Source organism: Aricia agestis, chromosome 2 (assembly GCF_905147365.1).
Source record: "Aricia agestis chromosome 2, ilAriAges1.1, whole genome shotgun sequence".
Classification (NCBI taxonomy): Eukaryota; Metazoa; Arthropoda; class Insecta; order Lepidoptera; family Lycaenidae; genus Aricia; species Aricia agestis.
In genome coordinates this window covers 10,894,598-10,912,124 of record NC_056407.1, presented here as the reverse complement: position 1 = coordinate 10,912,124, position 17,527 = coordinate 10,894,598, and the positions used below count along the sequence as shown (strand labels likewise).

Genomic DNA, 17,527 nt, shown 5'->3' with positions numbered 1-17,527 from the left:
GGAAAACGAGAGTCAAGGAAAAATACATTATACGTCCGTCGTAGCTGGCAAGATTTTAATGAAACTGGCTAACAGTTCTCAAATCAACGTGGAAAACTATATCTTTCCTCAAAAGCAGAACTTTTTGTATCTCAGCGGTGGTTTAGGTCTATTCAGCGGCGCATCGGTGCCCGTGGTATAACCGTAGCCGCACCTTCACGCCATCGTATTAGGAGCTATTTCTATCTTCAAAAACCATGTGTTACCAATTTTCCGTACCTCAGTGGTGGTTTCGGTCTAATCAACGGCGCGTCGAAGTCCGTCGGTCCCTTGTCTTTTGGCGAGATGGATGTTTTTTTTAATGAAATAAGGGGGCAAACGAGCAAACGGGTCACCTGATAGAAAGCAATTTCCGTTGCCCATGGACACTCGCAGCACCAGAAGAGCTGCAGGTGCGTTGCCGGCCTTTTAAGAGGGAATAGGGTAATAGAGGAGGGTAGGGATGGGAAAGGAAGGGAATAGGGGAAGGTAGGGAAGGAAATAGGTTAGGGGATTGGGCCTCCGGTAAACTCACTCACGGCGAAACACATCGCAAGCGCTGTTTCACGCCGGTTTTCTGTGAGAACGTGGTATTACTCCGTTCGAGCCGGCCCATTCGTGCCGAAGCATGGCTCTCCCACGTATAATATATGTTCCCTGTACAACCGCAGCCGCACCTACGCGCCATCGTTATGGGAGTAATTACCTCCGTCAAAAGCGGAATTTTTCGTACCTCAACGGTGGTTTCGGTCTGTTCAACGGCGCATCGGAGTCCGTCGGGCCCTCGTCCTTCGGCGACATGGGTGACAAAGGCGTCGCGGCGTGGTCCCGGTACAGCCGCAGCCGCACCTCCGAGTCACACGCGCGGAGAAACGCGACCGCCTCCGCGTGAGACATGTTCGACATTGGTGTGTCGTTTACCTGGAAAATTGAGGGATTTCTTAAAAATCCATATCCATACTAATATTTTAATTGTGTCTGTCTGTTTTTAAGTCTGTTTTCAAGGTCTGTCTTAACAGACAGACGGTTTGGGTGTGAAGAGGTAACCCTCGGTTTGCTGACATTTAGTATATTGGAGATAAGTACTTTTAGTCCTGAGATATGACATAAATATGTTACTTTTTATCTCGGAAAAGTGTACGGTTCCCGCGTAATAAACGAATTTTAGCGTAACGGAGTTGCGGGCGTCATCTAATTAACGATATTAATCATTACAGTCTATGAAATTTAATGTAAAGCAACTCGGATTTTTTAAAACTGCGCGACGGTCAAAACTGAACTTTATTTAATCAAGAAGATAGAATTCCACATTTAAATTCTTAGGGTAGCAATCGCAATTTTTATTTATTTAAGGACACAAAGCACAAGTTTTAATAAAACACTTTATAATAAAACGCCATGTCATCATAATTCGGTTTCCAGTGTTATATGCTTTCAGTATATTATCAGTATATAATATAACAATGTCTGTTTTTACAACTTTTACAAAATTCTTCCCAAGTCCCACCTAAATACAAAGATCGAGCGGAAATCAAAATACATTATTTATCTTCTACTTAAAAGAGCACGTAATGTTTCGAACAAAAATGCTCTGATCTCCGCAACTGAGAAGTGAAAGATTGTTTTAGGAAAATTATGATAAATCGTCTCACTTTATAATGAAACGCTTTTCAAGGTAATAAATTGTTTCCGTGTTATTACAGCGCTGAAAAAGTTGTATGATTCCTCGGAGATATTTTGTTCCGAAATTAAGGATTACGAGCTATAATTATATTTTCTATCTGGTACTTTATTAAAATAAGGTGTTGTGATAATTGAAACCTTTTTTTAAAGACAGGCATTAAACGAACGATTAACGAATGAAAGCATACTCAAGAAACTAAAAACTTCGTAATACATTAAGGGCCTGTTTCACCACTTCCTGATAAGGCTATTCACCACTTAAATTGACAGATGAAGTATGGAGAATCTGTTAAAAAAACCTGTGAATAGCCTATTTTGCACTCTATCAGAAAGTGGTGAAACAGGCCCTTAATGTATTACGAAGTTTTTAGTTTCTTGAGTATGCTTTCATTCGTTAATCGTTCGTTTAATGCCTGTCTTTAAAAAAAGGTTTCAATTATCACAACTGGGCCTTAGGTCAAGTTGTAGTATTCGGCAAGGTCGATAGCGAAGTTGTAAATTAAAAAATGTAAACTTTATAAGTTTACATAGTCGTGAGGAATCTAAAACACCATGTCATTTACCGATTCTATTTCTAACCTTAATGTGTAAGTTAAAGTTTTTACTTTAACTTACACATTAAGATTAGAAATATTTTTTGTAAGTTATTATTATTGTAAGCAACTTGCCTAAAAATCCAAGGACTACATCAGCCAATCTGTCAAATTGTTTTCTGATTCATAAAAAATCCCTTACTGCGACTATCCTGTCTCCCGGCTGTATTCTGCCGTCGCTGAGCGCGGGTTCCCGAACCAGCGCCCGCACGTAGTGGCCTAAGGCACTGTGGTCCTCCTTCCTCAGCGTGAATCCGAGGGAACCATTCACCTTGGTCATAACGATGTCGAACTCCTGGAATTAAACGATCAATTATTTACTTCCGTCTTCCGCCCTCCCGAGTCATGGGACTGGAACTAATGTTTAAATGGAGGATACTCGCAGCCATTACGGGCAACCATTCATGTGGATAGAGAATTGGTGAATCTATTTTTATGTTACCGGGTGACCCTCTGAATTATCTTTATCTTTTTATTTTGTGGATATTATTGTATTTCTTCGCTGGAAAGCAAAGCTCATTCTATAACTCTACAAAGCTTTGCACTCTCTAACTCTACAAAGTCGATTAGGGAATAAGATGATTCTCAAAAGTTGATAGCACCTTCGTATCCGAAGAAATAAAATCTGTTCTTAGGCTTTGTTTTGTATAAGACAACAGATGTAAAATCTTAACTTATGTTAGGGATAAGCCCGTAAACTTTTGTTGCCGCACTCGACAAAACGGCGAAAAATAAAAACAGAATTACACGTAGCGAGCGTAAATAAAATAAAGAACGACGATTTTTATACATCCTTCCATATCATTGGTATTATCCAATATTGTTTCTTGTACTAATATAAAATATTGTTTTTAATAAGTACAATGTAGAGTCTTTTGGTGCAGCCAGATCTAGGTTTTTGCTATGATGTATATAAAATGGATTATACTGAAAGTTCCTCTACAAGGTATTTCTGAATATAACTAAAATACTTTCTCGTAATTTTCATTACGATAAATAAGGTGATCGATAAAAATATAAAACTGTAGATGGCTCTAATAAAATTGATGCCTTTGCATCCTTTCTGGACGATTTATATTTTATAGACTATTCCCCGAGCGAAGTAACCACTCTTCAAACACAGCGCAGCCAGTCTCTTGTCTAACAATTCAATTAATGAAGTATAAAGATAATTACGAGCTCCGCTCACGCGGCTCGCGAATTTTATCCGCATTCGAGATCGTTAAATACTTATATTTGATTGGATTAATACAGTTCATTATAATTGCTCTTGATCTATTTTCTCTTTAATAAACGCCAGTACAGCGCAAACAATGAACAATGAGCGTTTTAATTAAAGAAAAGCGGGCCGTTCGTGCGAATATCTTTCTGAGTGCCAATTTTATCGACTGGTATTTATTTAATATTTTGTTTTGCTGCATGCCGAACACAGTACCTACTGAGTCTAGGTTTGTAACAACGCCCTTTGTGACGATAAAATTATGAAATATCATGCTTAGTGTCTTGTGATTCGAATAAAGATAAGAAAGATTTTGAATTCTTCAACATAGTAATATGAAGTAAGAATCTTTGTACACAGTAACTAAATGTTACTTACCAAAGCACCATCGTCCTGGATGCGTTAACAAAGAGGTTCATGATAAGGAGAGGGTTAGGAGTTTATTAATCTAAAGTCTACTAATCACAGACAATTTTGGCTTCATTCAAATCGAAAATTATAGACGTTGCGCAAAATCTTTAAAACTAGCAAGATAACTTGAAAAATTCGTAGCCCGCTACGAATTTTTCGTAACATCATGTCGTATGTAATTCATTTTGTGAAAATCAAATTTGTCAATTATACACTTTGTGGGTATTTTAGTCATAAATATGTAATTAATAATTAATTACACAATATTAATGCATACTTCATTAATAATTATGTATCGAATGCTTACTTGATTAAATACCGCATGCCGCAAAATACATTAAACATTGAAAATGAAGCCAAAAGAGTCTGTTAATTTAATAACTGTGAATATCAATATAATATTATAGGTACATACAGTAACAGATAATATTATTATTTTATCGTAATGTCAGGAGTTAATAGTTAACTACTAGGTTACGTAGCGAATACAACAAGATTTTATACTATTTCAAGTAGGTATGTAAAAAGGCTCAACAACTAAGTACGTCGAAATACATAACTAAAGGCTTTATCTATAAACATGTAATGAACATTCAAAGTCTTGTGTTGCTGTAGAGGCTTAAACATACTTTTGAGTTCTGTAAAGTCTGTGGCGAGCTTAAAAAGTTAGTACTCGAACTCTGTTGAATCTATTGTACGTTAAAAATCTGCATAAAAGTTTGTGCGGTCGTACAAATGTACAAACAGGCGATAGCACTCTGGAAAGATTGCGACGTGAATAAATGATAGACAATCAACACGACCGATACATAAACAACGCTGTATAAAACTCTCTTTTTTATTGTACAGTAAGATTATTTTTGTATGTTGAATACTGTATACATAATTTTTATGTTTATAGTACTCAGCATACAAAAATAATCTTACTGTTACAATTTATTCCGTAGTCAGCATATTATATCTTAAAAGATCTGCATTAATTTTACATTAAATAGTTCAGCTTATATTCGCAGTAAAAGTGATCCCACCAAAAAAATTCTTGTGAAATGTTGCCGAGACGACCGCATAAGGTTTACCCTGTAAAAAAGATATGAGATCTTATGTAGAGCCAAGCTCCTGATCTACACGGCCTAACTCTACTGACCCTAACTTCAACAAATTCTACATACCAGTAAATGTGTATGGCTTCGCCGTTTTGCTACCGTCGTGGAGGTGTTGCGAATATTTAGTTTCTGATCTAAAGTTAATAACTATCTTTTTCAAAGGGTAAACCTTATGTGGTCGTCTCGGAAACATCTTACAAGAAATGTTTTTACTGGGATTTTAGTTCTTTTTGATTAATTGGTTCTTGTAAGTACTTATTTAAAGGTTTTTTAGTTACTGTCTACAGTACCGTGTAAACGTCCTAATTCATAAAATTGGTGAAAGTCTCATATAATTTTAGGAGATGGGGGGCGAAAGTTATAAGTATATGAATTTTTTTGTTGGTTGTATTATGTATACTAAACTTAGATTACATACCAAATTTCAGCTTTCTAGCAATTCAGGAAGTAGCCAAACATATTGATGATGAGTGACGAAATCGGTGTATTTAAGATATCAATAAAATCTTAAGTATTAGAGCTATTCAATAGAGACTTTGTATGTTTAATTAGTCTAATGACATCAATATGAACTATCTGGTGCATCGGAAACCAACTCTATGAGGGTTTAAAAAAACGACGAAACACTTCGAGAAAAGCTAGGCAGTGCCCTTGCGCTTCGTTAGGCTCGTCTTAGCCGCGGGTGCACGGCACTCCCTTTCTGCTTTATTCCTTCGTTCTATGAGTTACGTAAGTAGGTGATATAAATTATATTGTATAAACTATAGTAAAGTTTAAACTACATCTCGAATACGACGAGCGTTTTATAACTCTAATAAGGAGACAAGTGGTGCTAACAAACTAAATAGTGCATTCCTGAAGTTTTATGCGATCATAAAAATGCTGGTCCGTTTTTATTATATTTTGGTTTATATTTTCAAGATATTTTTAAAGTAAAGTGTAATAAAACAATGATGTTTTAAGATGCCGGTACTAAATTTAGCTAAAATGCAATTACGTACTTAATTTATACAAACTCATCAATCAATTGTAATACCGACAAGGTGTCTTGTAACAGTCATTTACATGACGAATTGTAAATTGTATCATGAATCATCACATACATTATTTTTTCATAGGCCGATGGTGGGCCTACGCTATTTGGTCGAGTAATAGCCAACCAACTTGAAAAACACGAGTCACCACAAAGTACTAATTTTGACTTTACATAACGCAACTGAATAAGATATTACAATAATATCCGAATTCCGAAATATGACTATGAATCAATTTGTATAATGGCACAATTTGCATGGTTAAGTCCGTCTTAAGTCCGTTAAGGACTTCTCTAACTCTCACAGGACCTTTATGCCAGTGACACAAGGATTACTTTCGCATAAAATTTAAGGTGTAATAACTGTACACGAGGCATACCTAACTATATCTATGTTTGGCGGCAAGACTCTCGCCTCGAGCATTTGCACTTGAATGCACAGCGGACGTCAGGTGGCTTATGCTCTCCAGCTTATTTGTCTTTGTTGCATGCTATTTTAGCATCCACTAAATTCTTGGCTCGTGCCAACTTAACTTACCTTCTGTTTATGAGGTAACGTTTGACGAGCGGTTTGGTATTCCATTTGAGCAGGTTCAAATACAATGGAAGATTATTTACAGTGCTATATAAATTTGGATTTGGTAAGGATCACTGTCAACTATTGCGTAACTTGTCCTATTATTTTACAATTTACAAACTCTACACCATCATTACACTGCGGGAACTACTCTCTAACTAGGTCAAAACTTTGGGTCGACGGAACCAAGTAAGTATTTAGTAATCTGTGACGGAACACAGGCAGACAGCAGACTACTCAGAAATGAGTTCTTTTTTTATGAAATAAGGGGACAAACGAGCAAACGGGTCGCCTGATGGAAAGCAACTACAAACAACATCAGAAGAGCTGCAGGTGCGTTGCCGGCCTTTTAAGAGGGAATACGCTCTTTTCTTGAAGGTTTGCAGGTCCTTCGGTAAAAATACTGCCGGTGACAGTTTGTTCCAGAGTTTTACAGTGCGCGGCAGAAAGTTACGCGAGAAACGCGCGGTGGAAGACTGCCACTCATCAAGGTGATGAGGATGGTAATAAGTTATATACGTGGGAGAGCCATGCTTCGGCACGAATGGGCCGGTTCGACCGGAGAAATACCACGTTCTCACAGAAAACTGGCGTGAAACAGCGCTTGCGCTGTGTTTCGACGAATGAGTGAGTTTACCGGAGGCCCAATCCCCTACCCTATTTCCTTCCCTACCCTCCCCTATTCCCTTCCGTTCCCATCCCTACCCTCTCCTATTACCCTATTCCCTCTTAAAAGGTCAGCCACGCACCTGCAGCTCTTCTGATGCTGCGAGTGTCCATGGGCGACGGAAGTTGCTTTCCATCAGGTGACCCGTTTGCTCGTTTGCCCCCTTATTTTATAATAAAAAATAAAAAAAAGTTCATGATCAACTTACCCCATACTGTATGTTGTATACCGGGAGAGGTTGCTCTAGCCCCGGTAGACGCAGGTCGTGCCGCGCGTGGTGCTCCGGACTCGCTTCCCTCCGCCCTCTGCCCTCCGACGACGAAGTGGTAGCACTGCTGGTGGTTTGAGATAATCTGTTGAAATTGTTTCTATAAAATTTTCAGATTTTTTTTGTGTAATTTCGATCAGGAAGTAATGTTAATATTCTGTATTTTCAAAGGACTGGAAGTATCTATATCTGAGTCCCTAAAAAAATTATTTTAAATCGGTTCAGCGGCAGATAAACACAGTTAGGTACATAATATTAATAATAAATCATTGAATATATTACTTAAATTAAAATATGTACCTATTTTTTTTTAAATTCATTCATCTCCGCAATTCACGTCGACAGCAAAAAAGTGTATTATCAATAGAAATAGCAGCAAACCGCATTGTAAGCTCAGTACTATTGGAAAACGCTAGCCATGTACGGCTCGCACAAAAGAGAATAGATCGCCTTTTCACTTTTAAAAGTCAGCAAAATGGATTCGATCCCAGCAGAGCTACAAACAAACTCGAATAATCCCATTCAAAACGAATCGGACATGACGAGATGAAATATCTGAGGAAGTAAGACAAATAGAACTGATACACGTAGCGAAGTCGACTGCAATTCGATTTTCGATTTCGTTCAGGAAGCGAGAATTTAGTTTCGTGACATCGAGAACGTTAAAAGGTCTATTTACGAAATGGGAGAACAGAAACTGTCACGAAACTGATATAAATTTAACTGAAAAATATATCAAACAATATTTTGTTTTCGAACAATAACAAATACGGAGAAGAATGAACGTTATTAAAAAAATTTAATTAAAGAATCCGAAAGCGAGAAATATAATTTAGAAAATGTTATTTTTAAATAATTAGACGTAAAATAATTTGTATGTAGGTAATTCAAGTCAAAATATTATGTTTTTAATGGGCCAAGCAGAGAATTTGATTCATAGGCAGATGTCGGATCTGAATAATTTGGTTGTCAATTCAATATTTTGGCGTTCTATCGGCTGGGCTTGGGCTGAATAAGTGGGCTTGACGCCTTGACATGACCTGACTTAATTATAAAGTCCTCTGCCTTGATGATCTGCTTTGAGTCATAATCAATTTTTACGTAACTTACAGAAAATTAATCGATCAACTTCGCAGCCTGGAAAAGCTGACAAGTGACAAATGATTCGCATAAAGCCGCTAGCATGTTATTACTAGCCGTTATCATAGACGAAATAAACAAATCATAGGCCGCTTTTTGTAATGTGCTTTTGAATATTCAATTCGAGTGGTAAGTGCCGTGTTGAGTAAGTTTGGCTAACTCCCTCAACGTGGTAAATTTTACCGAGCATTCTGCGAGCAACACGTGAGCCGTGCATTATTTTAACAGGTTACTGGGTCATACTTAATAATTAATACTTTCCACGAATAACGTCGTGCCGGCCTTATTATGGAATTTATGGGTAATTTTATTGTAACATTTTATGAACGCATCCAACATTGTCAGCGGTGTCGCGGCTGATAGCCCAGTCACTATAGGGGATTGATCTCAGAAAATCGAGATACCCAGTATACTCGTACCACGTAGTTTGGCATCCTAAAACAGTTCTCAAAATTCACATATAATTGGATGGTCGCAAGTTTTAAAATCAGGGGTCAAAAGTCACAAAAAACTATTTTTTTACTTTTTGTGCAAATATTTCGTTTTCTATGCATTTTACGTTTTTTGTATAAATAGGAAAGTTGTAGAGAATTAAATTCTCTACAACTTTTCTATTTAACATTTTTTTACACCTTGAACTGTTTTCAAAATAGATGGCGTAGAGAACGTCTGTATTAATATAAGTATTATTATGGTTGGGCGGCGTAATGAGGTTGCGGCAACATTATAAATTATAATATAATAATAATATCTATGGACACTTCACACCACGTCAGTCTGGCCCCGTGCTAAGTACCTGAAGTGTTACAGATACCAGACAACGGAAATATATTTAATATTTTTATACTATATTTAAGATTTTTATTATATCATACACATATTTAATACACATCCAGACCCACAACCACAACCACAACATTGAAAAATTTTTGCTCCGTCGGCGGGATTCGAACCCGCGACCTCCGGCTTGAGCTGCCACACACTCAACCAAATGAGCCACAGAGGTTGTCGTGGAACATTGGTAGTATATTTAATATTTGTACATAATATTATAGGCATGAATATATGAAATGTATTTGACCTCTGTGGCTCAGTTGGTGAGATGTTGGTTAAGCCGGGGGTCGCGGGTTCAAATACCGCCGACGGAACAAAAAGTTTTCTTAGTTCCTGGGTCATGGATGTGTATTAAATATGTGTAATGTGTATCATATAATAAAAATCTTAAATATATGTACATATAGTATAAAAGTATTAAATATATTTCCGTTGTCTGGTATCCGTAATGGTCGATTTACACGGGTGACTAACGGGTTGATTTTAGTCACCCGGCAAGTCACTAGTCAACAGTAGTATTCGCAGCAAGCGATCGCTTGCGACTGAGCGTTTGCACCGTTGCACGGTTGATTTTAGTCACCACTCACCAGCCGCATGCGGCCATTGGCCGCACGACTTTGGGGCTAGCGACTTTAGCCGCATGCGGCGTAGTCGAATTGCCATTTAGACGGTCGATTTTCGCAGTGCGGCGTAAATCGTGCGGCTTTAGTCACCCGTGTAAATCGGCCATAACACAAGTCCTTACCACGGGGCCAGACCGACGTGGTATGAAGCGTCTATAGATAGATATTGTAATGTGTAACCTATATTTCTATTAAATCAAATGGTTCCGTAATGTTAACCATCAATTTCCTCAATTTATTTTTACGATTCTGGGGCCAAGATGTATTGGCCACTAAACTTTACGATGGACCTTTAATAGATGAGTTAGTCCCTAAAGGTCCTTTCCTGGAGCTCGTCGCTTATATTAACATTGCCATTACATACATTAAAATAAACTAGAAAGTAATTCAAGTTTTCTTACTTTTGCCAATAGAATAGATCCAAAATAAATACCGAATACGTAAATTGACGAAATTACGCCCGTAAAAAAGCTCTCAAAAAGTTTATTATTGTTTGTACGTAAAAAAGCTATATTAATTAATAATAAAACGTTTTTACGAGGTTTTACACAAAAATATTTAATTGAAAAATTAATTAGTTGAGTGGAGCACTTCGTCTGTAGCCCGCCAATGAAAAGTCCGTCAGATAAAACTAATAAGTGAATATAATTTTCCTTTATAAAATGAAATTCTTGTGTCGTAGTGTTTGTCACCAAACGCCTCCGAAACGACTGGACTTGAAATTTTGTGTGCTTATCCTGTGGTTCTGATCATCATCCGAAAACGCTCAAAGCCTGGTCTCTGGTCCGGTGAAAGGTGCTTGCATCCTATCATTTCATAAATTTTTTCCTGTCATGCGTTGTCACCCACATGCATGATGCGTACCAGCAGGACGATTCACGAATCTCGTTCGACACGGATTCGGAAACTTTACCGTGCGGTCATTGGTCAGTGCTTAGCGCATTTGTCTTTGCTTTGCACATTTTGAATCAGGGCCCAGATCTCCGCGAAATCCGCGTGACATTAAAAGCGCCCTGATTCCTACATTACCTGGCATGCAGCGGATGGCAGTTGAGCGGGTCAACTGGTGGGTGCGGGGTGCGAGCGGGCGGCGTGGGCGGCTCGGGCGGCGTGACGCTCTCCACCACGTCAGCGGGCGGGCGACACACCCGCAGCTCCACCCGCGCTGATGCTGTCCGCAGAACTTCCAGGGCTTCCTAAATAAAAAAAATGTTCCCGAATAGGTTACAAAATAACTCTTTCTGGAATGTCTACGATGCCTACCACCGGTTCTAACCCGGGGAGAAGAAGATGGGGTCAAATTTTAATTGGGGTCCGTCGGTTGGAAATTGGGATAATCCTTGTTGGCATGCAGAGACGTCCCATACGACAACTTTCAATATTTTAATGTCCTTACAGCTTACTTTCAGGACTGCCTGGGAAATCAATGTTTTCATTGCTATACGGCTGTTGGGATAGTGCTTGAAGGCCAGTGACGTCAGATTTGTATCTGTTAAGTTAACGCCTCCGTGGTCCAGTGGTTAAGAGCGTGGCTGTTGACTCGGAGGTCGTGGGTTCGATTCCCGCGTTGGAAACATGTTATTTCCAAGTTTGGTTAGGACAATGCAGGCTGATGTCTGATTGTCTGACAAGTAAAATGAGCATCGGATGGGCATGTAAAAAGTTGGTCCTGCGCCTGATCTCTCGCCAGTCGTGTCGGTCGTCCGTCCCACTGGGTTATGAGAGTAAAAGAATAGAGAGTGATCTTGTGTACTATGCACACACTTGGGCACTATAAAATTACTCCTGCGTACCTGGCCTGGTTTCAATGAAACCAGCCACCGTCACCGAATCCGGTGTGGAGGGTTAATATATTATCTGTTAAGATTTCAAATATGGTAGAAAAGAAATCACGTAGCCGTGATCTTTCCTACCATATTTGACAATTTAAGATTCTCACATTAGTTCTTCTTACTGGGTTAGTTCTCGAACCGGTGGTAGACGACGTTAAAAAAATATTTTGTTTATATTCATTCTGAATAAAAATATGTTAGGCAAATAACTAAATCAACCTACAGCAGGCACTTGAAGACTTCCTTATTTAGATAAGCTTCTTCGGTTGACGACTAAATGCTAACTCTAATATTATATTATTATTATTAAATTGAATAATTTGTCGACTTAGGGTGGGTTGCACCAGAGGCGTCGTTATAGTTAAGGTTAAGGTTATGGTCAAATATGGCGTCCATTATGGACTTTTCTAGGGATTTGACAGTTCATTTGACATTTTGTTATGGTTAAAGTTATAGTCAAAGTAAGTTGGTGCAACCCACCCTTAGCAGCTAATCCATCTATATCCTATGAAACTCACATTGATTAGCCGGCAATAAAAAAAAACATTAAAGTAAGGTGTTAAATGGCTTTTCAAAATTGTTTATAATGTTGTTAACCAAGGCCCCAAAATTTAATTAATAATACCATTGTATTTTAACATTAAATAAAAACAATCCTAGGCCCAAGGCACAAATATTATGTAAGTGTATTTCATCAACGTAGAATATTACCAAAAATAAATATTAATTTTCGAACATAAAATTCATTTTTATCTCACATTCGTAGAGAAAATACATTAACCAAATGAAAACCACAAAACACATTATATAAATTGTTTTTATGGCTTTTACACATCTGACAAATGAAAATAGTTTTGCCGTTGTTGCGAACAGTTCAGTCGCTACTTACAGTAGCGATGTAACGAAATAGCGCAAATGTTTAAGTCGACGAGAAAAGTTTGAAGAATCTTTAAGTTTTCAAAGAACGTTTAAAGAAGTTTTGAAAAGGTCGCTTGTACAACGATATACTAAACCGTAGCCGACTTTATCATATTCGAATTCTTCGGAAATTTAAACACGAAGATGATTTATCAAAAGAATTTCCTGTTTTAAAATGAAAACACCCTGCTGATGAACCTCTTCAAATTTAGTACACCATAAAATCTTTAGAGGCGATAAACTGTAATAGTGAATTCACGTCGTATAGTTGATAAAGCTATTGACGTACGTTTAATACAAAAGCGGGCGCAGAACACCTCCTATTGTGGGGTATCTAATTCAAAGTGACAAAGGACCGTATCTATTTTTCAAGTGACATCAACAACGGCTCTCTATTCGGGAATCTCTTTGTCAAAGGCTATACAAGATATTTATAGGCCACCCGCAAAATTCCAAAAACCTTGAGTTTACGCTTGAAGAGATAGCGTTTTATTGAATTGAAAAGCGTTGCTGAAATTAATGTCAAAAGAAACGTAGATAAGTAAAAGCTACATGGAAAATGAAATACTTGAGTAGAAATTTAAGTTAACACATAAGTGTTAACTTAAATTTCTACTTAAGTAAAGTACTTAAGTAAGTAAATCTTTACACGTTTAATATCTCGAAATGATAACAAGATTATAAATATTATGAATAGTTTAAATGTTTATTAACATACTACGAGTCGAGCGAAAGCAAGAGTCTACTATAATCACACAATCTCAGGGTAATTAATTACAATTTTATTATAACTTAATTTGAAATACTGCTATGTTATGTTGCTAGTGAAGTTTTAAAATATTAAAGGAATTTTATTTTGTTAGTTTTGTTTTTAATGAGAATTACAATGCTGGATGGCTTTTTAATTGTATTCAAGTTTCTGCAAACGTGAGATATAATATTTTTCATTCGCTGCTATATTTTGCAGTAAACATTGTACTATGTATTTGTACAATGTAAACTGTATGTACCAGCTGCTCTCAAATGTCCTAGCATTTAATATTTTTGGCTTTTCGCATCAATGTTCGTGGCGCAATTCTTACACTTCAAATCTTGGGTATCCTAAGGCGAACGCGATTCTCTCTATTCGTACTAGGATCTCGCTTCATATTACTTGTATTGCAGCTCTTACTGGCAAGTAAACAAATTCAAATGAGAGAGCTTATCAATAATTGTCATTGAAACAATAATATTCGAAGTACCTACAAGAATCAGTCTCCAAGGCTTCATATTATAGCCTACTAGATGACGTCCGCAACTCCATTGCGCGAAATGTCCTTTCCCGGAGTATCTCCATGCCCAGCAAAATCGGCTGGCATGAAGCGGTTGAACTTGAAGAGGTAACAGACAGACAGACACATTTCAGTATTTATAATATTAGTATAGTAACAAACTCACGTAAGTACTAAGTCCCGCTAATGGCACATTGTTGGCGGACAGCAGGAGGTCCCTCGGCGCAAGCTGGCCGGTACGCCAGGCGGGCTGCGGCGGGTACAGGCGGCGGATCCGCACCAGCCCCCCGCCCCCGCACACCGACATCCCCAGACCACGCCCGTCCTTCTCCACAACCACTGTGAACGTGTTGTCTGCAACAAAATAATTTAAATGCAATGGAAGGAGGTAATAAATGAATCGTAACCTATACGAGTACTAATGATGAATTTGATTGATGGTCTTCAAATGTAAGAGATAGGAGACGTCTATGAGAATTGTGTTGTAGAAACTCCACGCCACTTAAAAGACTTAATAGTAACAACATCTTGAAACAGCTTATCTATCAAATCGAGGCACATAGAACAGATGATCAATTTGTATGAACCGAGAGCGAGTCGCACAGTTTAATATAGAATGAAATTTTATTCCACCGACGGATGGCTGAGGTTCGAGTCATGAATTAAACATTGCCAAAGGGAATCCGCAAAAACAATTTTGCCAATGATCTCATTCAATCCAGACCGTTTTCTTGCCATTTTCTTGACATGAGGCGATTTTTGTGTTGAGGCGATGTTTTATTGGTCTTCCGTACCCTTAGCCCGTGATTTCATTGTGTTAGAATTTATTGATACTGTTATTTGAAATGGATTTATTTTGGGCGGTCTAAATTGATGTTGATTCTGGCTGTACCTATCTACTTTTATAAAACTCAGTTGTTATGTCGCATAATGTCACCATTAATTATTATGTACTTGTTAGTTGTTTACGAACTTAATTAAAATGAATACTATTGTTAGTACATTGTGGTACTCCATACAATATAATTAGTTGTAACTCAAATTGTGGCGTACTTTACATTATATTGTACGCTGTAGTGGGCTCAAAACCTTCCGGATAAAAATCATTAGTGTGACGTCGAAAAACGAATTTTAATGACGTACTCTGCGAGTTAGCTTGTGCCGTTAAAATGATCACTATCATAATATATCAACGCTTTTGATCTTTAAGTCAACGGCTTGATTTCATGTTCTTATTAATTTCATAAATTTTTTGCTTAAACTCATTATCTAGTTACACCAAATTATCAAGTATTATTAGGTGGTTTTTAGCTACCAAGCGAAAAGATTTTGAAAATTTTAACCCGGTGTAAAAATTAGTATCCTGCTTTCGTTAAAACCTCGACAGATTTTACGAAGTTGGATCTAACAGAAATATTTAAACATATTGTTTTTCACTCTTTTAGTCGCACAGTTTTTTGTTTTTGTTTAGATAATCCAAATAAGCGATCCATCAACGAAATAGCAAGTTTCTTTATTCACATTTTAATTTGGTTTGTTGCGCGACCGCCGACATTAATATAGAATGAAATTTGACGCCCGACACAAAAGGAAGGCGTTTTGGACCTCGTGTGTGAGTCAGATGTATCAGGGTGCTAATTAAAATTGTATTCAATATTCTCTCAAGTTTAGGATCTCCCTAACGAACATAAAATACACACGAAATCATCTAAAGCTTTCAGTGCGATGACACTTCTAATGTAATGAGAAATTTAATACGCCTTTTCAATCTATTGGCATTTGGCACAGAATACTCCATGGTCCAGGTCCAGTATGATATACTGGTCCATGGATGGTCCAGTATAGAAGTATGGTAATACTTCTATTTATGTATTCATTTTATGTGATCTGTTTTAGTCTTATCAATTCCTTCTTTAGTGAGTTCGATGCATCTAGAAATATCAAGAGATTTATAACGTGTTTAATTTTTCCGACGTTTCGGAAACTTTTTAGCGGTCATAGGAGTACCTAGACATTATATCTACACTTTGTTGTTTGTAGGAGGTATAAATCTCTGAAGTATTGGTCCGATTTTAAAATTTTTAACGCCGTTAGAAAGCTGGTGTGATCCTAAGGGTGGGTTGCACCAACTTACTTTAACTATAACTACAATGCAAAATGTCAAATCTTTGGTTAAAGTAAAAAATTGACGCCATATTTAACCATAAACTTGAGTTCGATAAGGCTTTAAATGAACGTGGGAAAAAAAGGAACTAACGCTGTCATCATACAAAAACACAATTTTTGACAGTTTTCCTTTACCAGCAGCGCCACCGCTCACGTTCATTTATAGCCTTGTCGGACCAGCTGTCATCTGTCAAATTCTATGGTCAAAGTTAAGGTTAAAGTTAAAGTTAGCCTTTACTATAACCATAACTTTGACCAGAACTTTAACTTTCATCACGCCTCGGGTGCAACCCACCTTAAGTGTTATAAGCTACATTTTATCGGACGCACATAATTTGTAATGATTTTTTTCCTAAAATTATGTCGTTCTCAGAATTCCACGGGGGGAAACCGCGTGCAAAAGCTAGTTTAAAATATGACTAAATACACGTATATAAAGGAAACCTTATATAACACCCCCCTTTTTAGTTGGGGGTAATAAAAGTAACACACAGTGTTCTCTATAGTCTATACTACATGTCTCTAACACGTTGTGCGTTCTGGATCATCACGCACGCGGCACGACCCTGCTCTGCGAAGCGCGACTCTACCAAGCGCGTAGACAAAAAACTCATTGTTATACGCATATTATATACCTACACTTCCTATTGATGGTAATAAATTGATGTTGAACATGTTACTGCATAATAAGAGGTAATCTTGGACGTTTTTGCTCGAAAGAAATAATGTTTCACAGAAAAACTTCCAGGTAAATGCTAAGCTTTTCTCACGCGGCAAGTTAAAAAGCTCAAGATCAGTTCACCCCGAAGAGACACTATGATTCGCGATTTAATCAAGTGTGGAGTGACAGACATACAGAAATCACGCTATAATATATTTGTAATTAAAAATAATAATAATAAATATTAAATACTAGATGTTCCGCGCGGCTCGCCCACGTAATTTAGGAATTTCACGGAAACCGTACATTTTTACGCAAAAAATAGCCTATGTCGCGTGGTCACGTGGTATATTCTTCATGTGTGACAAATAACATAAAAATTGCTCCACTAGTTCTTAAGATAATAAGCAATTTCAAATAATTTCTCCCGTTTTTTCCACATTTTCCTCTATTCTATCTTAGCTCTTAGCCTTCCTCGATAAATAGGCTATCTAACAATGAAATAATTTT

General features: G+C 37.5%; 1 protein-coding gene across 5 annotated transcripts in view; it reads right to left on the bottom strand.

Moving 5' to 3' along the window:
- The window catches only part of LOC121735107, a 70,700-nt gene that overhangs the window by 5,657 nt on the left and 47,516 nt on the right, over nucleotides 1–17,527 (bottom strand). For 2 of the 5 annotated variants that reach the window (XM_042125814.1, XM_042125819.1), the window contains exons 4-9: nucleotides 14,357–14,544; nucleotides 11,199–11,365; nucleotides 7,513–7,657; nucleotides 3,892–3,906; nucleotides 2,437–2,589; nucleotides 752–939 (exon numbers count right to left, since the gene is read on the bottom strand). In XM_042125814.1, the coding sequence (XP_041981748.1) occupies nucleotides 752–939; nucleotides 2,437–2,589; nucleotides 3,892–3,906; nucleotides 7,513–7,657; nucleotides 11,199–11,365; nucleotides 14,357–14,544 (856 nt within the window). The remainder of the gene's footprint in view (nucleotides 1–751; nucleotides 940–2,436; nucleotides 2,590–3,891; nucleotides 3,907–7,512; nucleotides 7,658–11,198; nucleotides 11,366–14,356; nucleotides 14,545–17,527) is intronic. The other 3 variants (XM_042125816.1, XM_042125817.1, XM_042125815.1) reach the window with 3 other exon arrangements.